The sequence below is a fragment of the Phyllobates terribilis genome, unplaced genomic scaffold (assembly GCF_046119375.1).
Source record: "Phyllobates terribilis strain yellow unplaced genomic scaffold, ASM4611937v1 Scaffold_8__6_contigs__length_399053987, whole genome shotgun sequence".
Taxonomy (NCBI): Eukaryota; Metazoa; Chordata; class Amphibia; order Anura; family Dendrobatidae; genus Phyllobates; species Phyllobates terribilis.
This window is the reverse complement of record NW_027362768.1, coordinates 150,054,626-150,081,798: the sequence shown is the minus strand read 5'-3', so window position 1 is coordinate 150,081,798 and position 27,173 is coordinate 150,054,626. Positions and strand designations below refer to the sequence as shown.

At 42.4% G+C, this 27,173-nt stretch overlaps 1 protein-coding gene across 1 annotated transcript in view; it reads right to left on the bottom strand.

Annotated features, from left to right (window-relative positions):
• AGBL4 (AGBL carboxypeptidase 4) overlaps nt 1-27,173 on the bottom strand; it is a 2,899,935-nt gene that overhangs the window by 1,974,854 nt on the left and 897,908 nt on the right. The window contains exon 4 of the mRNA XM_073642636.1: nt 1,830-1,924. Within this exon, the coding sequence (XP_073498737.1) occupies nt 1,830-1,924 (95 nt within the window). The remainder of the gene's footprint in view (nt 1-1,829; nt 1,925-27,173) is intronic.

Sequence of the window (27,173 nt, the reverse complement as noted above, 5' to 3'; positions counted from 1 at the left end):
CGGCTGAACAAGGATCATGCGAACCTCTGCCTACCTGCCAGCATCCTTGATACCTCTTTTCATTAGTAAGAGTAAGCCTGGCACAAGATCATGAGTACGGGTATGCCAGTCGGTAGGAGGAAGATTGCAGGGCTCTGGTCCAGTGACCATTGACTACTAATGTTGTAATTGGACCAAAACCATTTAAGATACTAGTCTCTGTTTATGGTGCAGAGGGTATGTATACCCAACATCTTTTACAGGAAGATTCCGCCTTCAACCCACCTAAAAAGTGCTAAAAAAGGCCAATAAGAATGAACATATGCACAGCAATGTCAAAACGACTTGCTGTGTACATGTTCCATCTTTTGTATAACAACTTATTTTAACAGCTTGAGGTTTCGAAATCTGTAAAGCGGCTAAAGGAAGTGACCAGTCCATTCTTCTGGCTGTTTCCGCTATATTATATATGGAGCTTAATGCCATCGGCAAAGCTGACACAAAAGACGCCCAAGAAGACATCAGAAGAGACGCTTGAGGGAAAACACCACCGGGGTTTTCCTAAAGCCTTTTCTGCTTCAAAACTATACGGGTATACCAGAGTCTAAAAGCATTGCATGGAATACAAGATACAATATGGACCTGCAAATACATTGGTGAATATTAAACCTTACATACAGTATATAAAGGTGGCCATTATAAATGAGTGAAATGCAAAGAGATCTTTGGAGTTGTGCTTTTTCTATGAAAGACAAGGAGCACCATGACCAGCACAAACATGCGGATCAGTGATGAACCGAGTTTCCTCTCCATTGTTATATAGGTATATTTACTAGAATCTATCAGATTTGCCATTTTCCAGTTTTGTGTAGAATGTATAGAAAAAAAAAGCATTTAACATTGTAGCATTTTGAGTGATATGGTTAGCAAACCCCTCATGATGTTGAGGTCAAGAATAGTAAATCTTACTGCAAATATATTTTATTTTGATCTGGCACTTCCTTACAAAGACTATACTTTCCTTCCAAAGACTAGACTATATCAAGGACCAGGGGGCACTCATTACGGGTGGAAGAAAGGTGATTCTGGCACCTAAACAGGAAAGGGTTCTTTACAGTCAGAGCAGTCGGGCTGTGGAATTCCCCACCACAAGAAGTAATAATGGCAGTCACTATAACAGCTTTCAAATAAAACTAATTAAAAAATTATAAACTGGTTAATTTGTAATTGTAATAGTGCAGTAATGACAAAAATGAAAATACATTTGTAAGGCCTAGTTCGAGTAAGTTAGTGTAGGGAGTACAATTGGGGGAGAAAGGTTGAACTTGATGGACCTAGGTCTTTATTCAACCTACGTTACTAACAAAAACAGCCACCGTCCAACGTTTCGACCAACAGTTGGTCTTTATCAAGGATATCTGCATGGGATATTGCCTATTATGGAGAGTATTAAGTGTCGGTAAGGAGCCATATGTGGTCTACATACACTTCCAATACTCTCCTTACCGGGCAATATCCCACACAGATGTCCTTGATACAAAAAAACACCAGTTGGTTGAAATGTTGGACGGTAATTGTTTTTCCTTTGGTTCCGGATCAAAATAAAATTTATTTGTAGTAAGATTTACTACTCTTGTCTTCTTCGGTGCTGAGGTCTTCACTACAGTATTACAAGACCACTGTCCTTTCCTCCAACATGACTTCTTCCACAACAGTGTTGCGGCTTTTCTTGGCATGTGATGTTGAGGTCAGTGGCGTCATCACTGTTTTGGGTCAATTCAAATATACTAAACTGTTAAAAAATACAGCATAAAACCTTGCACATGCTCAAAGAAAAATGTTTTTCTTACCATTTAGGACGACTTGTTGACTTGACCACCGGAGACATGCCATCTCTGTAAAGGCTTTTTGTTTTGCTGAAGTTCACAATGTTGAAAATCACTCTCTAAAAGGAAGGGAAAAAAAACAACAAAACATTCATTTTTGTACACCCAAAACTTTCTTCGAACTGTAATCCCATAAAATCTGCACCACAAATGAAAACTTTTTTTTATGATTTTGTTCCCAAATTTCCATAATATGGACCAGATGGTTAAATGTTAAAGTTATTGCCAGTAAATTAAAAAAAAACTATAATGGCTTTCTCCACCTTCAAATCTAACTTATCTTCATAGCTCTGATGTATCTAAGCTTTGCTTCAATTATTTTTTGTGTATGCATTTTGTGTATACAGCTCCAATGAAGACCTATGTGTTTCCATGGTAACAGACTACAAAAAAAAACCTGTAGTCGGATCCTTCTATCTGTCTTGTACCTGCTACATTCAGCAGGTTACAAGAAGTATTGGATCCATGAAAGTGAGTATGAATGCAGAATTAGGCTACACATGGTTTGTTTTCAGTCTCTAACCAATGAGAAACATAGGTGTGCATAGGTGCATTGTGTAATGCTTAATTTCTCCTGTGGAGGCGCTGTAGGGTAATTGAACACTACTAGTTTTTCTTACTGTTAATTGTTGAGGGTCCAGTAGTTGGATACCTAGTAACATCAAGGGATCCATTTAACAAAAAAGGGATTGTGCCAAGCCTTAAACCACTTTAAAAGACAAAATAAAAGATGAATTCTTATCAAAAATTAACTATTGAAACATAGAAACCATTTTTATTATTGAGATGTTCACCAACGATGAACTATACAGGCACTTGTCAAAATATGTTTAATTTCTGCAGCTCCACCAGAGGAGAAACATAGGCGAAACATAGCATTACACATTGCCCATTGAAAGGAATATAAATGCTGGGACTTCATAGCCAATCTCCAATCTGGGTAATGATGAGAATCCTGAACACTGTACATTTCCCATTTCTTAGCCTTTGTAAAGACTAAATAGATCTTTTTTTTTTGTATCCCAAAAAAATAGATTCAGATCATAATAAGCCGAATTTGACAGGTTTCCTTAAAAACGTAACACCAATATTTCCGTGACCTTTTAAAATGTCTTTTAAATGTCTCTTCAACTAGGTAAGAATTGTAAGATAGTAAGAACTGCAAAGTATACCAATATAATTTTACTTATTTAAGGTCAGAAAATAGTACAAAATGATGAGTTCTCAACTTTTTGACTCCAGGAAAGCTCAAAAAAATCAGTAAATACAGTATCTGTTATGTTTGATATCAGCAACATCACTTCAGTTCTTACACAAGTCTTCATGAAAATTCCAAAATATTCTCTGTGATCGACTCCGATCATGTAGTGGTCATCATGGATTATTGAACAGCAGCCGTTCAGAATATATCAGCGTACGCAGACTGTGCTGCACCGTTTCACCATCATAGGTCGTATTCATAGCCTCAATGTGTAGTCAGATGTTATGTTCAAGATATTTTTTTCAATGAAAGGAAATTTTTCAGGCATTAGGGAATTATTTGTGCAGCGCACAAAAGTATAGTTCAATGCAGTACATGTATTTTTAAAATTATTTAGTTAAAATAAAAATTTTAATTTTCATCTCTTTTTTACCCCTTTTCAGCCATATTACTTTTCAAAAATCATAACTGATTACAGGCAAGCCTCTGACTTTGCCTGAGTCATTACTTCTGCCCCTTTTTGCATTTTATTTAAAGAGGTTGTCCAGGACTGACATACTAAAGGGGTTGTCCACTACTCGGACAACCCCTTCTCAATCTCTATGTTTGCCGCTCAGTAAAATAATAACACTTATACTCACCTCTGGTGCTGGCGCCATTCCAGCTTGATTCCTCTTGATACATCCGAAGGCAGAGAGCGTGAAGCCAGTGCTGATTGGGTGCAGGGATCACGTGACATAACAATGTGCCGTGATCCCCGGGAGAGCAAGTGCTGACACCACTGGAATGGTGCTGGTACCGAAGGTGAGAATAATTGTTGTTATTTTATTGGGGACAAACATGCTGATTGAGAAGTGGTTGTTCGAGCTGTAGACAACCACTTCAATGTCTTATCATACAGCTAGGACAACAATATCAGATGGGTGGGGTCTGACACCTCAAAACCGCACAATAAAATTGAACAGAGCAGGAACACCACAGCTCCGTACAAAGCATAGTGGCAATTCTTGGGTACTGCAGCTGAGCTCCCATCGAAGTGAATGCGATGTGAGCTGCAATACCCAAGAACGGTTGATGCACAGAATACAGAGCAGTGGCGTTCCGACTCTGCATGCACCATACTTTTTGTTGCTGTGGCACCAGATACAGTGGTGGCCAAAAGTATTGGCATCCCTGCAATTCTGTCAGATAATACTCAGTTTCTTCCTGAAAATGATTGCAATCACAAATTCTTTGGTATTATTATCTTCATTTAATTTGTCTTCAATGAAAAAACACAAAAAGAATTGTCCTAAAGCCAAATTGGATACAATTCCACACCAAACCTAAAAAAGGGGGTGGACAAAAGTATTGGCACTGTTTGAAAAATCATGTGATGCTTCTGTAATTCGTGTAACTAACAGCACCTGTAACTTACCTGTGGCACCTAACAGGTGTTGGCAATAACTAAATCACACTTGCAGCCAATTAACATGGATTAAAGTTGACTCAACCTCTGTCCTGTGTCCTTGTGTGTACCACATTAAGCATGGAGAAAAGAAAGATGACCAAAGAACTGTCTGAGGACTTGAGAAACCAAATTGTGAGGAAGCATGAGCAATCTCAAGGCTACAAGTCCATCTCCAAAGACCTGAATGTTCCTGTGTCTTCCGTGCGCAGTGTCATCAAGAAGTTTAAAGCCCATGGCACTGTGGCTAACCTCCCTAGATGTGGACGGAAAAGAAAAATTGACGAGAGATTTCAACGCAAGATTGTGCGGATGGTGGATAAAGAACCTCGACTAACATCCAAACAAGTTCAAGCTGCCCTGCAGTCCGAGGGTACAACAGTGTCAACCTGTACTATCCGTCGACATCTGAATGAAAAGGGACTGTATGGTAGGATACCCAGGAAGACCCCATTTCTTACTCCGAGACATAAAAAAGCCAGGCTGGAGTTTGCCAAAACTTACCTGAGAAAGCCTAAAACGTTTTGGAAGAATGTTCTCTGGTCAGATGAGACAAAAGTAGAGCTTTTTGGGAAAAAACATCAACATAGAGTGTACAGGAAAAAAAAAGAGGCATTCAAAGAAAAGAACACGGTCCCTACAGTCAAACATGGCGGAGGTTCCCTGATGTTTTGGGGTTGCTTTGCTGCCTCTGGCACTGGACTGCTTGACTGTGTGCATGGCATTATGAAGTCTGAAGACTACCAACAAATTTTGCAGCATAATGTAGGGCCCAGTGTGAGAAAGCTGGGTCTCCCTCAGAGGTCATGGGTCTTCCAGCAGGATAATGACCCAAAATACACTTCCAAAAGCACTATAAAATGGTTTGAGAGAAAGCACTGGAGACTTCTAAGGTGGCCAGCAATGAGTCCAGACCTGAATTCCATAGAACACCTGTGGAGAGATCTCAAAATGGCAGTTTGGAGAAGGCACCCTTCAAATATCAGGGACCTGGAGCAGTTTGCCAAAGAAGAATGGTCTACAATTCCAGCAGAGCATTGCAAGAAACTCATTGATGGTTACCGGAAGCGGTTGTTCGCAGTTATTTTGGCTAAAGGTTGTGCAACCAAGTATTAGGCTGAGGGTGCCAATACTTTTGTCTGGCCCATTTTTGGAGTTTTGTGTGAAATGATCACTGATTTGATTTTTGCTTCATTCTCTTTTGTGTTTTTTCCTTGCAAGCAAATTAAATGAAGATAATAATACCAAAGAATTTGTGATTGCAATCATTTTCAGGAAGAAACGGAGTATTATCTGACAGAATTGCAGGGGTGCCAATACTTTTGGCCACCACTGTATAAGCTGATCAGAGACAGGTGTCTGACCTCTACAGATCTGATATAAATTCGCTTCTTGGTTTTTTGACTTTTGACTAAGATCAAGTGTAGCATCTTTTGAACTGGTAGATAGCACTGAGTTGCTGTAGTAGATTGATACAATGTACACTGGGTGGAAGCTTCAGGATGTACGCTGCGTGGCTTATATTGCTATCCAGTCAAGTAACCCCAACCTCCAGGAATGAAGCCTTTAGGTCTGCTAAGTTTGACAGCCTCAGGTGCAAAATGCCCAAACAGTTGTGATCCTGGGATGCCTGTACTCACTCAGTGTTGGACCCCAACCTAGTTTCATAGCACATTTGCACACACTTTTTCTTTCACATTTTTTAAGTACACACCCTTAATACGTGCTTTCTGGCTAAGATGGAGGAAATTTTACATTTTTCATTTTTTTTTTTACAATTTTCAAAGTCTGGTTAGTATTGCACTATTGTTCTATCCCTCACTGCATTCCCATTACATACAGACTACTATTAGACTGCGATCTTAGCTCCTCTGGGGCGGCAGCGCTGGTGGAAGCTCAAAGTAGGACTGGCTCTCCCTAAGCTTCCGTGATGGTGTGCCACCAATCCCTGACACTATGGCCTTTTTGTCCTGAGGATGGGGAAAGGTTTATTGGGGGGCCCTTCTCATTTGCGAGTGGGCTGTGAAAGACCACATCCTTGTTCACTTATTTGGTGGCACCATTACATTGTTATGCACTTGGGTGGAGAGCATGATTTTGAACTTTCAAAAAAAATTAAAAATAGGTCTTCAACAGCTGGGTCCATTAAAACCCTTTAATTGCTGTAATATTATTTTATTTTGTATTATTATTTACAGGACATACAGTGTATGTGACTGTCTGCTGTCTGTTATGGGCCAATTTAAGGCACAGGGCTGTAACCTTGGAGTTTGCATGGGGCTGTAATGCAACATCCAACGTAGTCAATAGGGCCGTAATGTACCTTTATATGCCTCTAATTTCATAAGGAGGAATATGGAACACAAGGAAAAAAAAGCCCCAGACAGAGGAAGATTGACAGTCATCTTGTGTTTCTTCCATTTTCTAATAATTGGGCCATCAGATGTTGCCTTCTCAACAAGCTGCTTGCCTATTGTCCTGTTGTCCATTCCAGCCTTGTGCAGGTCTACAATTTTGTCCCTGGTGTCCTTAGACAGCTCTTTGGTCTTGGCCATGGTGGTGAGGTTGAAGTGTGATTGATTGAGTGTGTGGACAGTTGTCTTTTATACAGGTAATGAGTTCAAACAGGTGCAATTAATACAGGTAATGAGTGCAGAGTAGGAAGGCCTCTTAAAGAAAAACTAACAGGTCTGTGAGAGCCAGAATTCTTGCTGGTTGGTAGGTGATCAAATACTTATTTCATGCAATAAAATGAAATGTAATTATTTCAAAATCAAACAATGTGATTTTCTGTTTTTTTATTTTTAGATTCTGTTTCTCACAGGTGAAGTGTACCTACGATAAAAATTACAGACGTCTCCATTCTTTGTAGGTGCGAAAACGTGCAAAATCAGCAGTGTATCAAATACTTATTTTCCCCATTGTATATGGCAGCACATGGAATAGTGTGGTGCTGTGTGTGCATGAGGCCTTAGTGAAAGATGAGCAAAAGTTTAGAGTTTTTTTTTTGTGAAAACACATTTCTTTTCAGAGTCAGAAAGGATGCACCTTTAAATGGACTTTGGTTTAATAGGGAACATCTGCAGAGCAGGTGTTCAGCATGCTGTGAAAAAGCATTAAGAGTGTATGCATCATCAAATTTGCTCACAACTGACTTTCTCTGCTGTGTTTTCACATCAGGCTAAATTTAGTCCGGTAATTGCTTTTTGGATCAGCCATAAAATGTTCACGGAAGAAACAAGAATCCCGCACATTCCTTTTATCATCGAGTCCAAAAGTCAGGACAGGAAATTCAAACTTCTGTGCCCTTTCCTTTAAGTACGTGTGGGAGTCCGGGGGAAAGTTAATTACATCACACAAACTTCAGCAATTTGGAATTCGTGTTTTGCATCTTAATTACTTTTAAGGTAGGCTGTGAAAACATTACCCGAAATTGGGCTCATATATCAGAACTCATCACGGTAAATCATAAAATTACAAATGTCGCTTTCTTCATTTCTGCCAAATAATTAGATTTTCACTAATTTGTCAAAGTGTTGATATTCTTAAGAAAAGAATGGTAAAAGTTAACTGAAATAAAAAATACTAACAAAGAAGTCAATTGGCATATTTAGGAGAAATTCACGCAGATTCTGCTTCAAAACCCACATTCAAGATACTCTTGGAATAAGCTTCCTGTTCATTTCAATGAGAAAAATACCTTTAGTGCACATGCTATAAGCATGTAGAAAAAAGGGCCTGTAGAAAAAGAAGCAACTTGTCACTTGTACAAGTGTTTCTTCTTGAAAAAGAAAATGCAAATTTAAAGGGAATCCACAGCAGGTTTTTGTTATGTAATTCGAGAGCAGCATGATGTAGAAGCTGAGAGCCTGATTCCAGCGATGTATCACTTACAGGTATGCTTTGTGCAGGTTTGATACAATCACTGTTTTCTCTGCTGCAGATCTAGCAGTGCTCAGAATGCTGAGCTCGGTATAAATCCGCCCACACTGTGCATAGACAGAAAGCAGCCAATCAGTGGTGGGGGCGTGGTTGGACTAGCTGGCACGCTGGACACACCGAGCAGCAAAAGAGAATGACTCGATGCAGTGAGCGGGCCCCTTTTCTGCAATGAGCTCATTAAGTGACAGGACACTGCTCAGTGAGCTCAGCACAATTCAGGAGCCTGCTCGCTGCATTGAGTTACTCTCCCCTGTGCCTCAGCGTGTGCGGTCACCATCACACACGCTGATGAAGAAATGTTGCACAGATGGATTACGGCGTGGGACCCTGCATGTAGGGTTGTATCCTAAGGATAGGTAATCAATCGAAAAGTAGTGGACAATCTCTTTAATATATCGCAGTCATTATATTATATGGAACTTTGTACTTACAATTGCTCATTTTGCCCTTGTACCTAGTTAATTCTTCTCTTTTCCATTAAGTCTATGACATAACGTGATTAAAAACTGACTACCTGAATTCTTCTAAGCTCTATGTATAAACAAGGAGTCTCTTTTCCCTGCATGAGTTATCATTAGAACTACAATCCTACTGGCAGAACGGAGGAGCGGAGCAGCTGGGTAAGGAGTTGAAGAGGGGGTAGAGCTGGGCAGACAGGGATTCTGCAGTGATGTAGAATTGTAGTTCTAATGATCACTCATAGAATCATAGAATAATAGAATGTTAGAGTTGGAGGAGACCTCCACCTCAGACAGATGTCTGTCCAGCCTCTGTTTGAAGACTTCCATTGAAGGAGAACTCACCACCTCTCGTGGCCGCCTGTTCCACTCATTGATCACCCTCACTGTCAAAAAGTCTTTTCTAATAGCTAATCTGTATCTTCTCCCGTTCAGTTTCATCCCATTGCTTCTAGGTTTTTTTTATGCAAATGAGAATAAAGCTGATCCCTCTACAGTGTGACAGCCCTTGAGATATTTGTAGGCAGTTATTAAGTCTCCTCTCAGTCTTCTCTTTTGCAAGCTGAACATTTCCAAATCCTCTAACAGTTCCTCACAGGACATAGTTTGCAGACCGGTCACCATTTTGGGCACTCTTCTCTGAACTTGCTCCAGTTTCTTCATGTCTTTTTTAAAATGTGGTGCCCAGAACTGGACACAGTATTCCAGATGAGGTTTGACTAAAGAGTAGTAGATGGGGATAATTACTTCACGTGATCTAGACTGTATGCTTCTGTTAATGCAACCCAGAATTGTGTCTGCCTTTTTTGCTGCTGCATTACACTGTTGACTTATGTTCAGTCTGTGATCTATTAGTATACCCAATTTTTTTTTCACATGTGCTGTTGCTAAGCCCTATTCATCCCATTCTGCATATGCTTTTTTTATTTTTCTTTCCCAGATATAGGACTTTGCATTTCTCCTTGTCCTCTGTTAGTTGCTGCCCACAGTTCCACAGTTTGTTTAGATCTTTTTGAATCCTCTCTCTCACCTTTGGTATTAGCTATACCTCCTAGCTTTGTGTCATCAGCAAATTTAATCAGTTTACCCTCAATTCCTTCATCTAAATTGTTGATAAACATGTTGAACAAACACAGGGCCCAGGACAGAGCCTTGTGGTACCCCACTTGAGAAATTCTTCTAACTGTATGTGCAACCATTTAAGACCACTCTTTGGGTACGATCACTAAGCCAGTTGCCTTGTCCATTCCATAGTTGGTCATTTTTTCAATAAGAATGGTATGAGATACATTGTCAAATGCTTTGCTGAAGTTAAGGTATACTATATCTAGTGATGAGCGAGAACTAAAATGCTTGGATGCGCGATGCTCGGTTCGAGCACATTGGAAAACTCAGGTGCTCGTCCCGAGCAACGAGTCCAATGTAAGTCTATGGGAAACTCGAGCATTTTTCAGGCGGCTCCCCCCGGTGGTCTGCAGAGGGCCTAAAAATTGCCCAAATCATTGGGAACAGTGCTCAAATGACATGGGGAAGACCCCTGGAAGCATCTCTGACTCCCAGGTCACTTCTGGCAACAATGTTGTCAGAGGTATTACGCCACTTTTACGGGCTCACAATAAAACATACCAAAACGAAACCAAAATGGATTTTCCTGGGAAATATGTTAAGGAACATCCTTTCCACGGTAATGACTTGTATATAAAGCAAAATAAATAACCAAAAACAAAAATGCTCCTCCACACCTATGTTCACACGTAGCGTTTTTGATGCGTTTTTGCACTTTTGCATTGCTTTCAACGGTGACAAATGCATTCACCAGGAAATGTCATTTTAACATTTTACAAGCTTATCTGGCCATGTGCTGTGTGAGATATCATCAGACACATCGTGTTTCATTTATGAAGGAGGGACTCTGAAAGTCACAAAGCCTATTTTTATAGGGCCATCAGGCGGCCTTACTATTCTTAAAGGACCAGCAGCCGGCTATGTTTTATTGTTCCCATTACTAAAGAGTGGGTCTCCGATACGGTTATTGCGTATGCAGTGAGTGTCAGGGCTGCCCAAAATTTGAACGCACCCCAATACCACTTTGAAAATTTGGATGCACCCCAATACCCCTTTGAAGAGACTTAGAGGAGGGCCTCCTGAAAACAATGTTCCCATTATTAGGAAGTAGGTCTCCCATTGTGTTTGCCTATGCAGTGAATGCAGGGTTGCCAAAAATTTGGAGGCACTCTAATGCCCCTTGGAAGAGACATGGAATTAAGAGGGCCCCTCAAAACAATGTTCCCATTATTAGGAAGTGGGTCTCCCATAGTGTTGGCCTATGCAGTGAATGCAAGGGTTGCCAAAAATTTGGAGGCACTTCAATGCCTCTTGGAAGAGACATGGAGGTCAGAGGGCCTCCTCAAAACAATGTTCCCATTATTAGGAAGTGGGTCTCCCATAGTGTTGGCCTATGCAGTGAATGCAAGGGTTGCCAAAAATTTGGAGGCACTCCAATGCCCCTTGGAAGAGATGTGAAGGAGGGCCTCATACAAAAATGTTCCCATTAGAAAGGAGTGGGCCTCCTATACTTGTAATACCCATGCACTAAGTGTATGGGCTGACAAACATTTACCCCTGGGGGGTATACATGAACATACTGTACAAAATTTTTTTTTTACGGGCATCATAAACACCCTTTAAAAAAATTCTGTGGGTGTTGCATCATGGACCACGGTCACCCTGGTGATATGGTGGTGGAGGATGAGGAGAAGGAGGAGGACAAGAGCAAATAGCCAAAATCAGGAAGCGTATACCCATGTCTGGGTGTGAAAAGCTGCATGGGAGTACGCCTCCCAAGAAAAGACACTGGATTTGAGTTTATGTTACGCTGCTATCATTCGGTGGTGTTGAGAAGTCTGGCCCAATCCAGCCCTTGTTCATGTTTATAAGAGTCAGCCTGTCAGCATTTTCAGTTGACAGGCGGATGCGCTTATCAGTTATAATTCCACCAGCGGCACTAAAAACCCGCTCTGATAAAACGCTGGCGGCAGGGCAGGCCAGGACCTCCAAGGCATAGAGAGCCAGTTCATTCCACGAATCCAGCTTGGATAGCCAATAATTATAAAGCAAAGAGGAATCACGGAGGACGTTGGTACGGTCGGCAAGGTACTCCCTCAGCATCTTCCCCAACTTTGCACTCCTTGTGAGAGTACCCCGCGCCTCAGGGCCTGTGCGATGGGAGGGTCTGAGAAAACTCTCAGAACATTGACAGTGTTCCCCTGCTTCTGCTGGATTGAAGTTGTGTCTCTCTCACCTGTACTCCTTGGTTGTCCAACGAAGTGTTTCCTCTGCCGCCAGCATTTTCAGATGGGAATTTTTTTAATAGTTCCGCAACAAGGGCCTTCTGGTACAGCCCCATTTTTATAGACCTGTCCGCCTCAGGAATAAGAGATATAAAGTTCTCCTTGTAGCGTGGGTCTAGAAGTGTCACCAACCAGTAATGACTGTCACACAAAATTTTGAGAATGCGAGGGTCATGGGAAAGGCAGTGTAACATAAACTCAGGCATGCGTGCCAGACTACTAACAGGCAAGACTTCCGTGTCCTCACCAAGAGGATGACTGACCATGCTCTCCTCCTCCTCTCTGTCTTCTAGCCATCCACGCTGAACAGACGGTATGACAGCTGTGCAGGTAGTACCGTCTATAGCGCATGAAACTAGCTCCTGTCCTTCCTCCTCCTCCTCTTCCTCATTGTCACCCAATCCACGTTGGGATGAGATGAGGCTGGGCTGTGTGTAATCACCCTGTATGGTTCCTTTCTCCATCTCATCGTGCTCCTGCCTGCACTGCAGCCTCTTTGAATGTGAGCAGAGAGCGTTTCAGAAGACAGAGAAGCGGGATGGTGAAGCTAATTATGGCGTCATCGCCGCTCACCATCTTGGTGGAGTCGTCAAAGTTTTGGAGGATGGTACATATGTCTGACATCCATGTCCACTCCTGAGGTCTTATGTGTGGAGTCTGAACTGAATACCGACGGCCTTGTTGATGCTGATACTCAACAACTGCCCTCTTCTGCTCACAAATCCTTCCCAGCATCGGCAGTGTAGAGTTCCAACGCGTGGGGACATCACACACCAGTCTGTGAGCCCGAAGCTGCAAACGCTGCTGAAACACGGCAAGGGCGGCGGAAGCTGTAGGTGGCTTTCAAAAATGGGCACACAGGCGGCGTACTTTAAAAAGCAGATCCGGCAGCTCCGGGTAGGATTTGAGAAACCGCTGAACCATGAGGTTAAGCACATGTGCCAGGCATGGTAGGTGCGTGAGCTCGCCTCACCTCAGAGGCGCCATCAGGTTCAGGCCATTGTCACATACGACCATGCCTGGCTGTAGGTTCAGCAGTGTGAGCCACAGATCTGCCTGCTCTTTCAGAGCTGTCCACAACTCTTCAGCATTGTGCGGTTTGTCACCTAAGCATATTAGCTTCAGCACAGCCTTTTGCCGCTTGGCCGAGGCAGTGCCGCAGTGCTTCCAGCTTGTGACTGATGTGGTCATTTCGGAGATGGAGGCTGAAGAGGAGGAGGATGAGGTGCAGGAGCTGTAGACCGTGGGGGCAACCCTGATTGACCTAGGGCTCACAATCCTTGGCGTCGGGAGGACGCGTTTCTTCCCAAGGTCCGACTGGGTCCCGGCTTCCACTATGTTAACCCAGTGTGCCGTCAGTGAGATGTACCGTCCCAGCCCACAAGCACTTGTCCACATGTCCGTGGTTAGGTGGACTTTCCTGGTAACTGCGTTGTTGAGGGCACGGCTAATGTTTTGGGACACGTGCTTGTGTAATGCGGGGACGGCACACCGGGAAAAATAGTGGCAGCTGGGGACCGAGTACCGAGGGACGGCCGCCGCCATCAGGTTGCGGAATGCTTCCGTCTCCACAAGCCTAAAAGGCAATATTTCGAGAGCAAGCAGCCATGAAATGTGAGAATTTAGTAGTGTGGCCTTTGGGGCGTTGGCAGCATATTTGCGCTTGCGTTCCAAGGACTGGGGTATGGACAACTGAACGCTGCGCTGGGACAAGGACATGGATGTGCTTCCTGATGCTGCTACTTGAGAGTGTACAACGACAGGTGCAGGGCAGGAGGCAGCAATGGTGCCACCCGCAGACACTGTTCCTGAACCCTGGGGTTCGGCCCACAAAGTCGGGTGCTTTACTGCCATGTGCCTGATCATGCTGATGGTGGTCAAGCTGATCGTTTTACAACCCCTGATGATGCTGACCTGGCAGGTGGTGCAAATGGCCTTTTTGGGGTTATCAGCAGAGTCTTTTAAAAACAACCAGACTTGGGAAGACCTATCAGTTGTACTGGCAACTTCCTTCGTGTTGGTGTTACGGGGAATGGTTGCCTGCCTTCTGTCTGCGGCCACCACACTGCTTCTTCCTGCCTGTTGGGGTGCTCTGTCTCCCTCCTCCTGTGTGCTGCTGTCCTCGCTCTGCATGTCCTCCTGCCAGGTTGGGTCAGTTACTATATCATCCGCCACCTCGTCTTCCACTTCCGCACCCTGGTCCTCCTCCTGACTTTCTGGCAATTGTGTCTCATCATCGTCCACCTCTTGTGACACTTTCCCACCGTCGCCTTCGTGTGACCGTGGCTGCTCAAATATTTGGGCATCGCTACATGCGATTTCCTCTTGCCCCGCTTCAAGTGGACCGGGCGAGAGGCACAAATCTATAAATGGAAAAGTGAACAGCTCTTCAGAGTGTCCAAGTGTGGTATCAGTTGTCTCCGAGCACTCGGCATGGTGGGAGGATCAGGGTGAGGAATATGCGGTCCAGACTCACGGCTACTGAGACTTGACCATGTTGAAGACAGGGTGAGGGTGGTGGTGGTGGTGGCTAAGTGACTGGAATCATTATCCGCTATCCAACCAACAACCTTTTGACACTGCTCTGGGTTCAATAGTGGTGTGCTGCGGTCCCCTAGGAATTGGGACAGGAAGGTCAGGCGAGAAGATGTGGGTGTTTGTTGTGGCACAATTTCGGCTTGCCCACGGCCTTGTCCTCGGCCTCTGCATGCACCATCATCACCATCACGTCCAGTTCCCCGTCCCTTGCCACGTGCCTTGCCCATTTTAAATGGAGGACAGTATCTTCCACGTTCACTACAAATGACTGAGTTTAGAGCGAACTTATATGTGATCCGTGTGATGGAGAAAACAGAGTTTTAAATACCTGGCCTGTAGGTAACTAGTTTGAACAGCAAACTGGTGTGAATTGCTTCACTGACACACTGAAAGAAATTTTTAATGGAGGCCAGAAATTGCAGTATTTTCTGACAACGTATATGTGAGCCGTGTGACGGAGAAAACACGGTTTTAAATACCTGGCCTGTAGGTAAGTAGTTTGAACAGCAAACTGCGGTGAATTGCTTCACTGACATAGTGAAAAAAAATTGGAATGGAGGCCAAGAATAGCAGTATTTTCTGAAAACGTATATGTGATCCATTTTTTAATAGCTGCATTTCTAGCGCTGTAATATGGAAAGGACCTGACTGTATTCTGCAGTGCCAACAAGCAAATGGCACAGAAAAACGGTGTTCTCTGGATTGCTTTTTAAGCAAATAATGAGGATTAAGATGCAAAAAAAAGTATTCCTGGCCCCTGAGACCTGGGCCTTTGTATAGAAATATCTAACAGCAGCAGAAGGCAGAAATGGAATGGAGCCTCTTGTGCTATATGCACTGCAGTCTGCTATATACACTGCCTGCCTATATACCCTGCCTGCCTGATATCTCTGCAGATGGATTAGTTAGTCCTCAAAATGACTGTTTGTTAAGATGGATACGTGTAATGTACGGTTTTTCGCCCTACATTACCTAATACAGAAGCAAATCTCTCCCTAGCTCAGCAGCACCTCTCCCTACACTGTCTGATTCCGGAGTGACTGTGATGAGCACAGCGGCGCCAGGTCTGATATAGACCTGATGACGCTGTGCGGCCATCCAATCACTGTAATGCCACAACTACCATGGCTGCGGCATTACAATGAGTGGCAGGCAATCCCTGCATGTTGATGATAAAGAGCGCCAAACATGCAGGGAGGGGACCGGAGTATCCGCTCGAGCATCTCGAGTACTGAGATGCTCGGGCGAGTATTTGCGAGTATGCTCGCTCATCACTAACTATATCTACTGCGTTTCCCTGATCCACGCAGTCAGTGATTCTGTCATAGAAGTAAATTAAGTTAGTCTGACATAACTTATTAGTTGCAAACCCATGCTGGCTCTGGTTAATCATTTCATTCTCATAAAGGTACTTGCATACATGCTGTCTAATAATTTGTTCAAAGAGCTTTCCTGGTATAGAAGTAAGGCTCACATGCCTATAGTTCCCTGGGTCCACCTTCTTCCCCTTTTTGAAAATAGAGACATTTGCTCTTCTCCAGTCTTCTGGAACTTCTCCTGTTCTCCAAGAATTTTCAAAGATTATGGAGAGTGATTCAGTAATTTCCTCCGCTATCTCCTTCAGAACCCTAGAAGGTAATTCATCTGGACCTGGAGACTTTAATTCATTTATGTTAGGTAAGTGTTCCCTCACTGTCTCTTTGTTTATAGATAGTGTGGAAACTTCTATTTCTTCAATAGTACAGTGAAGATCAGTTGATGTTACATTTGTTTCTTTGAGAACACAGAAGGAAAATAGGAATGTAAAAGTTCCGTCTTTTCAACATTATGTTTTATCACTTTACCATGCATTGACATATCGTGAGGCTGTGGGCCTGTAGCTATCACAGGTCTTCAATAGTATTGGTCTTTTCATATATACCACAGAGACCATTTGGGCACCACTACGCTCTACGGCATGATTGTGATTGCGAACCCTGCACCCACTACAGTTACGCATGTGTGTGGAGAGCATGTCAACCCCATGCAGACATTGCAACATGCCAGTTAAAACCCAGGATGACTCCAGTACCATCTGCTAGTATTGTTAAACCCTGAGTCACAATTTTTTCCTTGCACAAGATAACAAACATTTGCACTGCATTGTTAAAAAATATACAAATGGCTTTCTACATAATCAACATAATCCAGATGAATTACACCCCAGAGTACTGAAGGAGATTGTAGAAGAAATTTTAGAACCACTCTCCATAATCTTTGAAAATTCTTGGAGAACAGGAGAAGTCCCAGAAGACTGGAGAAGAGCAAATGTTGTTCCTATCTTCAAAAAGGGGAAGAAGGTGGACCCAGGGAACTATAGGCCGGTGAGTCTGACTTCTATACCAGGAAAGATCTTTGAACAAATTATTAAACAACATGTATGTAAGTACATGGATAAGAATGAAGTGATTAACCAGAGTCAGCATGGGTTTGTAACTAACAAGTCATGTCAGACTAACTTAATTTCCTTCTATGACAGAATCACTGACTGGGTGGATCAGGGAAATGCTGTAGATATAGTATATCTTGACTTCAGCAAAGCATTTGACAAAGTATCTCACATCATCCTTATTGAAAAAATGACCAAGTATGCAATGGACCAGGCAACTGTTAGGTGGATTCATAGCTGGCTTAGTGATCGGACTCAAAGGGTGGTTGTAAATGGCTTCACATCCAGCTGGATGAATGTCTCAAGTGGGGTACCACAGGGCTCCGTCCTGGGACCTGTATTGTTCAACATCTTTATCAATGATTTAGATGAAGGAATTGAGGGTAAACTGATTAAATTTGCTGATGACACAAAGCTAGGAGGGATAGCTAATACTAGAGAAGAGAGAGAGAGGATTCAAAAAGACCTAAATAAACTGGAGCAGTGGGCAGCAACCAACAGAATGTTTTTTAACAGGGAAAAATGCAAAGTACTACATCTGGGCAATAAAAATGAAAAAAGCATATACAGAATGGGAGGAATAGAGCTGAGCAACAGTACATGTGAAAAAGACTTAGGTATACTAATAGATCATAGACTGAACATGAGTCAACAGTGTGATGCAGCAGCAAAAAAGGCAAATACAATTCTGGGATGTATTAACAGAAGCATACAGTCTAGATCACGTGAAGTCATTATCGGTCTTTACTCCTCTTTGGTCAGACCTCATCTGGAATACTGTGTACAGTTTTGGGCACCACATTTTAAAAAAGACATCGACAAACTGGAGCAAGTTCAGAGAAGAGCGACCAGAATGGTGACTGGTCTGCAAACCATGTCCTATGAGGAACGGTTGCAGGATTTGGGAATGTTTAGCTTGCAAAAAAGAAGACTGAGAGGAGACTTAATAGCTGTCTACAAATATGTCAAGGGCTGTCACATTGTAGAAGGATCATCTTTATTCTCATTTGCACAAGGAAAGACTAGAAGCAATGGGATGAAACTAAATGGGAGGAGACACAGATTAGATATTAGAAAAAACTTTTTGACAGTTAGGGTGATTAATGAGTGGAACAGGCTGCCACGAGAGGTGGTGAGTTCCCCTTCAATGGACGTCTTCAAACAGAGGCTGGACAGACATCTGTCTGAGATGATCTAGTGAATCCTGCTTTGAGCAGGGGGTTGGACCAGATGACCCAGGAGGTCCCTTCCAACTCTACCATTCTATGATTCTATGAACATAAATCAGAATGACCCGTGAGGTCCCAGGCAATCACTGTTTCACAATATAACTATATTACCAATGGAAGTAATAATAGACATTTCCAATAAAATAGACTGCCGAGGTACAGATAAGTGAGAATGCTACTACTTAATATGTGTGTACAGATATCAGCGCCCCCTGCTGCTTCAGGGTCTTGTGGCTGACTATTCCTGCACAATCGCTGTACACTAGGTGATGTTACCTGCAGGACAAGCGGCGGCCCGCTGATCAGTTAATCGGTAGCACCTGTGTCTTGTTAACTGCACAGCAGCAATTTCTTCTGTTTTTATGAGAGGTTTTACAGTAATGAAAGAAATATAAAATGCTCTGTAATATTGATCCTGCTCATTAAAGAGCTGGAAACGAAGGCAGGAGCCGGCTACAGCAACCGCTTATCGTGAGTTCAAGTCAATTTGGGAGCCATACACACATCCTCTGGCTCTTTATACCATAACATAGTGTGGCTTGATACATATTTAGAACAAAAATAGTTTTTTTTAACAGTAAGATGGATTTTTTGCACATATCAGTTTTTATACTACTATCCTAATGATGACTGTCCTATCTTTGATCCAATGGTGAGTCCACCTTCTAGATGACTTCCTTCTGTCACATCATATTCCCATGGAGACCAGAGCTACTTGATGGCATAATTGGAAATCAGCTGAATAATACTTCAGCATTCCAATGCCCCTACTAGTCCTACAGTGCTTCTCCTAGTCGTACAGTGCTCCTCCTAGTCTACAGAGCTTCTCCTGTCCTACAGTGCTCCTCCTATCCTACAGTGCTTCTCCTAATCCTACAATGCTCCTCCTAGTCCTGCAGTGCACATCCTGTCCTACAGTGCACATCCTGTCCCACAGTGCTCTTACTAGTCTTAGAGGAGCTTCTCCTAGTCATACAGTGCTCCTCCTAGTCCTACAGAGCTTCTCCTGTCCTACAGTGCACCTCATGTCCTACAGTACTTCAACTAGTCTTACAGAGCTTCTCCTAGTCCTACAGAGCTCCTCCTAGTTCTACAGGGTACCTCCTGTCCTACTATAGGACAAGGAGGAGCATTGTAGGATTAGGAGAAGCATTGTAGGATTAGGAGGAGCATTGTAGGACAGGAGGAGCACTGTAGGACTAGGAGAAGATCTGTAGGACTAGAAGGAGCACTGTACGACTAGGAGGAGCTCTGTAAGACTAGGAGGCGCACTCCTAGTCTTAGGGGCTGAAGCAGAGTTTAACACACAAAGCTACAACCTTGCACGGGCACCTCCATTTTGGAGGAGGTGCCTTTTATATGAGAGGTCCTCCGGCCATTGGCCGGGGACTCCTTAGGACGGCGTGCGGCTCCCTTTAAGAGGGAGGGAGCGCGCGCCCTAAGCACAGTGCCCGGGAAGCTGCGCGCGCCGGCAGCAGCAGAAGCAGGAGCGCCGGAGGACACCGGGCGGGGAGCGCGGCGGTAAGAGGGACGGCGTCTCTGCCTGTCAAAGGGCAGGGACGCCGATACTACACTAATGTCCAGAACCTACAAAAGATAGACACTAATATAATGTCAGAAATAGAAATGTCTTATTTCAATTGTAATTTTAAGTCAATTATTTGGACTAGTAGCAAATGTGATATTATAGTACACAGACATATGTCTACTAAAACTCCAAATGCAAAAGGCCTACAATGTGGTCGACATTATCATGAATTCTCATAGAGGTCTAGTTACAGAGCTGACTTTACTCCGTACACATGGCAGTTATTCCAAACCAGCTAGTGTACGTAAATTAATTTCCCATCAAGGACTTTTAAGAAAATCAGCAAAGTTTAAAGAAATTATCTGATTTAGAAACGCTATTTTAATATAACCTATTCAGATGGAGGCCCTTTGTTCATCGCTTGGTCTTGAGTGGGAGCAGCGGGTCTCTTGCTTTGGAAGATTTCTTCTATTCCGTATTGCACAGACAATCAATTATTCTGAATGAGCACTGTGTAATTCCTAACTTCACCTATGGGAGTGCTGCAGAGAAATAGAGTGTTTAATGCCATATTTCCCCAGCTAGTTTCTCTGTTTTTTTTGTTTGTTTAAAAGAATCCCTACTATATTGGTATCTTTGAAACCAATAATCCCTTAAATGGGTATTTCCGTCTCCAAGATCCTATCCGAATATGTAGTAGGTGTAATAATAATAATATTAGCAAATATCTCCAATAAGATATGTAGTATAGTTTTTCTGATTCACTATGTTTCTTTTTCTTGAGTTCTAACTAGCTGCATGTTTCAGAGCAGCTGTTTAAGCGATCAGTAGGGTTCTCAGAACCGGAACCGCCACTGATCTGCAGGAAATAAGTAGTTTCTTTCATCTAAAAAAATAAATTATAGATACTCTATAAATCCCACAGGGATGACTGTATGTATGAAACATAGTTCATCAAATCTCCCATTCAATTTGTGCAGACATCTAACTTTTTGCTCTACACATCCATTTGCCTGTACACATGTGCAGCTTTAGGTGGCACCATTGCAATATTGACCGTAGGTTATTATGACAGGACTAGAAACAAAGTCAACTAATTAGCTGAAGTTTTTTTTTTGTTCAAAAAGTTTTGAAATGGGCTGTAGCGAACGTCTGAGCAAAGCAATGAAAGGAGGTGACATTATTTGGGAAGTCAATGAAGTGAGAAAATGGATTGAACTGTAGAAATTGAGCGATTATGGCAGAATATGGAAAAACACTTTACAGCAGAACACACTAAATCAAAACCCCAGCTTAATTATTCCTCCTCTAAAAGTATGTCAATTAAATTTACTCATTAAAACTAGATGCATGTTTTTTTTATCTAGAAAACTCATAAAAAATAATAAGTTATTGAGGATCTCAACATGACTGATTGCAAAAAGCGAAAATGGGAAATGTGGAATAATTATGGATTCTTTGTGTTCAGAAAGTTTCTTTATGCTGAGAAAAGAAAATTAAATCAATCGGCCACATGTATCAAAGAATAAAAGTAACCTCTTATTATGCTAATCACCCCAAAAACAACTCGAGCTAAAATTTCAAAGCAGTCATTGCTCTACCCCTGCTGGAGCCTAAAATGGAAGAAAGTGTTCAATATCCCTACAGCACCCCTGCAGGGCAAATAAAGCATTACAATTTGGCAACTGAATTAATGGACAGATGCATTTGGTTGTGCAAGAGATGCTCTTTCTGGCCATTCTCTTTTCTAGCTAATAGATGAGAGTCCATAAATGGGTTCCCCAGTATTATTTTCTTAATAAAGAATTTGAAATCAGGTCTTCTGTACCAGACAACATCTTTAAGAACTTTTGATTGGATTTTTTTTCTCCGAACATTCATAGTTTGCTATACCTTTGTTCCTTGCAGAACTGTATTTATTTATCCAAAAATGCTACTTAGCTCTCCCCAAAAGTAAAAATTTCTCGCCAGTGCCACCAATTGCAGTTATCTTCCCTATAGGTCCTACTCTTTGATGAGCATTGCAACACAACTATGTATCTCAACCAAGCCAGAAACGCGTTAGCAGACAGATATTTGTTTTCTAAGAGTCCAAGATCGTGCTCACCACCTGAGTGTGCTTAAACAAGGGAACAATGCAGAAATATTCGGTCTTTGACAGCCCACTCGAAATAGAAAAGTGCCCCCGCTAAACCATTCTCATCTCTGAGCATCACGGTGGCTCAGTAGTTAGCACTGTTGTTTTGCAGCCATGGGTTCAAATCCCACCAAGGACAACATCTGCAAGGATTTTCTATGTCCTCTCCATGTTAGCTTGGGTTTCAGAGAATGTTAGAGTTGGAGGGGACCTCCAGGGTCATCGTGTCCAACCCCCTGCTCAATGCAGAATTCACTAAACCATCTCAGGCAGATGTCTGTCCAGCCTCTGTTTGAAGACTTCCATTGAAGGAGAACTCACCACTGCTCGTGGAAGTCTGTTCTACTCATTGATCACCCTCACTGTCAAAAAGTTTTTTCTAATATCTAATCTGTATCTTCTCCTTTTCAGTTTCATTCCATTTCTTCTTGTGTTGTTTCCTCCGGGTTCTCCAGTTTCCTCCCACACTCGAAGGACATACTGATAGGGAATTTAGATTGTGAGCCCCAATGGGGACAGTAATGCTGATGTCTTTAAAGCGCTGTGGAATATGATGACGCTATATAATCAAAGCATAATGATAATAATTAATAAATCTGTCCATACCACAAGGCCACAATGAGAGTCAGGGATCGATGGTCTCCCTTGAAAGAAGCCAAGGGATAGCTTCCTTTAACCACCTGAGCTACCACCCCAGTGGAACTAGTAGCTCAGCCAGGATCGGCTCTCCTCACGAAAGCAAACATCAAGAGGTTTACAGGAGAAAATGGAATCTGAAGGCCTTCACTCCTCTCCTAAACCGATTAGGGTGGAATCCATAAGGGAGCTGCACCTTGAAAAGTCCTTGCGACAGGACACAAGTGAAGAGGGTGACACACAGTAAAACAAGCAAAAGAAATAGTGGAGGTTTTACAGTGTAATACTGACCAGACACTCCCCTTGGGGAATTAAAAAATCTCCCATCCTAGACAAAAATGCCCGGAAAAAACAGGAACGCAAATGTCCCACACTGAGTGGGTTCAAACAAACTCAGCATCACCACTCCTGGGACATTTCTGCACCTTGGGTTCTCAAACTATTTAGCCCATGGCATCAATCCTGGGATTCTGGTTCAGCTAACTGGATGACTATGTAAGCCACCCAAGAGAACACCTCGAAGATTCCACCCAGTGTGCATTAGTGTATCTGCTTCTGTATCAACAGGCCAGATGCAAAACCACCTACACCAGCAGACTCTACGCTGGTCAAGAAGCAATAGATGACGTCCAATTCCCATTTGTACAGAGCAGGATTTGGCTGGCTGAATTAGATGACTTTGATACAACTTTGGGGAGTTTACTAGCTTTCATTTTGAAGATTATTAGTGTTGTCCTATTGGCAATGTTTCATGGGAAAAAAAAGAAGATATAAAATATGTTGCAACACTTGTTAAATTGTTGGACATTGATTTATACCTATTGTCACGCACAGTGTGGGAAAGACTAAGTGCAACACGAAGGGATGAGGCAAAGGAAACCCAGACACTAGGGAAAGGGAGAGTGCAGACCCCTAGGCAGATCTAATAATACCCTGCCCACACACCCATCCTTATATTGGTTCCACGCAGGAAACCTAAGCCCTGCATATCCCTAGAGCTAAGGCCTAGATAGAGGGGGAAGGTGAGCAATGTTCAGTCCCCACTACAAACTAAAGACAACAAGGGAGACAAAGAAAGGGAGAAAACTTAGCTTGAGCAGACACCAGAGAGATAACACCAAAAGTCCTCCAAGGGCACCAGAGAGGAAGCTAAGAGTTTATAAACACCCAGACCAGGATGTGTGTCAATCAGAGCAGGAGGGAGGTTGCTGCTGGGTCCAAAAGTCAGAAGGATTAAGAAGGCGTCTGCAATGCCAAATGCAGTGACCTTCTGCAGCCAAATGCAAAGCGACTGTCTGCTACATCTGACACACCTGTTGGAAGATGGCTACTTCCAACAAGTGGTACTAGCAAGAATACTATTCTTCCCTTTGGTAGAGAGCTAATTTGTATTTTTTTTTCTCCCATGGCTCCCTGAGGATACTTTTCTAAGCGAAAAGCACCGTGTCCTTTGTGATCTCTAAGTTGCCGTTATGACTTTCTGTTTGTGAACCAAAAAAATAGCCTCCATTTCTTCAAGACTTGCACGCTTGAGAGCTCCACATTGCTCCCGTATTTTACTGCTCGAGATCAAGCTACCCGAGTGTTTCTGCAGATTAATATCCATCGCTGTGATCAAGGTGCTCACTTCAACTGCTACAACATCACTGATCAAGCCACCTATTTGAAGCGTAAGACGTTCCCTACGTTTTAATCCTGATGGCTTTGCTCTTTGATGTTGTGCCCAAGTCTCATGTGATACATTTGTTTTGATTCAGACTGCGAGCCTGCTGTTCTTTGCTCCTTTAATTTTACCCAGTGACCTAAGGGGATATGACTTTGCCGAGTCAAATGAGTTTGGCAAAGACTAAGCATTCATTAATATGGCGATGGGTCAGGAAGTGTCAATTCCTTCACTTTACTCTAAGTAGGGAAATAAAAGGGACATTTATCAGTTATGAGCTTGTAAGGGAATAATAAACTAAGCAATGATTTATAAGGAATCTATTATCGTAATAGTCACGGAAGTGTCTCCCTTTATCCCGCTGGAATATCCGGAATCATTTATTCCAGGAGGCGCTGCACATTGTCGTTATGCACGTGACACTTCCTAAATTGTTGTGTATTTATTACCCGCTGCTTATAGAGCACCAACATACAGTGCGGAGCACAGATTATCATTCACATCAGCCCCAGTCCCCTATGGGGCTGGTAATCCAATTTCACTCTCATGCAAACACAATTTGATAGGAAATTAAAGTTAATTTGTCAACAGATTTTACAGCATAAGCTGCATATATTATTAAATAGACTCTTGGACCTAATGAGGCTGGTGTACTTACCACTTAGAATGACCGTATAATCGTGTCATTAAAAAATTAAGCATTTAAGAATCCAGTTAGAGCAGGATTATACAGCCCTTCCAAAACGGATTTTCAAAATAAATATACTAGCTTCATCAGGTTGAAATAACAAAAAAAAAATAATCATATAGGTAGACTGATACAATACTCATCTAACCATTAGGGAGGGAAGCTTCGAAAAAGGATTATATGGATTTTCAAAGTATGTACAGCAGCCTCATCAAGCTTAAGAGATCTGTTTAATTATGTATGCAGTTTGTATTGTGATATCTGGCTTACTTAACTTATCAGTATGCCTTTGGGGAAACTTTCAAAAAGGATTATACGGCCATTACGGCATGGATTTTCAAAGTAAGTACAGTAGCCTCATCAGGTTTAAGAGGTCTGTTTAATTATGTATCCACTTTCTATTATAATATCTATAATATAATTAAACTAATTAATAGGTTTTTGGTGATGGGGGACAACCTGAAAACCTATACAAAAATGGAGACTCCACAGGGATGTTGCCCCTGGTTGAATTTGAACTTTGGATACCAATATTACAATATTTAATGGTTTACTTACTACAAATATACGCCTATATAGCCAGGGTTGCCAACCTGATTTTTTTTGCTGGACAACTTTTTGAAAATCATGGAAAGCCGACATATTTTGCAAACTAATTAGAAAGTGAATGACTCATAAAAAAATGATAACAAGTATTTACTGTGACCTGTAAAATAATTAAAATTGCATTCTCAATAATTCCTCTTGCTTCAACATATTTACTGACATCTCTATTTTTTTTTACATGCAATGGAAAAATATGTCTTATTTTTATGGACTGTTCATGGATTTCATGGGTGAGCAGCACGGTGGCTCAGTGGTTAGCATTGTTGCTTTACAATGCTGGGGTCCTGAGTTCAAATCCCACCAAGGGCAACATCTGCAAGGAGTTTGTATGTTCTCCCCATGTTTGCATGAGTTTCCTCCCACACTCCAAAGACATACTGATAGGGAATGCAGATTGTGAGCCCCAATGGGGACAGTGATGCTGATGTTTATAATGTGCTGCAAAATATGATGGCACTATTTAAGCAAAGCATAATAATTGTGTCTATGCCTGTTTATCAGAGAGAAAAACGTGAAGAATTGAGGTTGTGGGTTGTAAATAATAACCTAGGCAGGTGAACAATGCAACAATATTTTATTCCTTACATGAAGATTTTACAACAACTCCAGGAAAATAGCCAAAATACAATTGCCTCAGTACACAAGATCCCCTCCCCGGGACGGTAGTTCCACTGCCTTTGTACCAATCGATACTCACTGTCTCCAAACTTTTTGTTGGCCAACAGATTTCGTATCTCCAACCAGTATACTCCATATTCACAATCCACGATCCTCCAGATGACAGATAAAACAATAGAAGCACAGGTATCCAGTAGCAACAGTCCTTTAAGAAAGTTTAAATCCAAACGACAGATCCCACAACTGTAACGTTTATCCAGCCCAGTCAGTAACTGATCTCCAAAATTCCATAGGCCATCCAACCATATATGGCTCCAGGACCTTAGCTTAGATCATATCCCTTTGACGTCATTCCACCAACTCGCTGACTAAAACATGTGGCTTCTTCCTCCCTCCCTGGTATGAGCCCCCTGGATGGGCAGAAGTATTCACACCCTCCCCCTTAGACATTTGTTTTTTAGCTGCAAGAATGAAAAATCTTTCAGAAGCCCATCACTGATGACTGCATGTGAGACCCTCTGTAGTGACGGCTCCGGTAGATCTACTTTCCCCATCCACACAATGGGACTAGTGGCTGTTAGAACAATGGCTTGGTGCCCTTGAGATACTAATGAGATTAAAGGAGTGATGGCTTTCCTTGATTACCAACTTTGGGTCTGGCTTTATGTATGCAAGATCCAGCCTGCATGTCTTCCTCTGCTTACTGTCACTGAATGGAAGTATTGATTCCTGAGGCTGAACTGATGAGCAAGCAAATCACTAATAAAACACAGCAAGCAAATCTCTTTTAAAACACAATAATAAGATCGACGGAACCGATGCTCCGTGCTGGAAAAGTC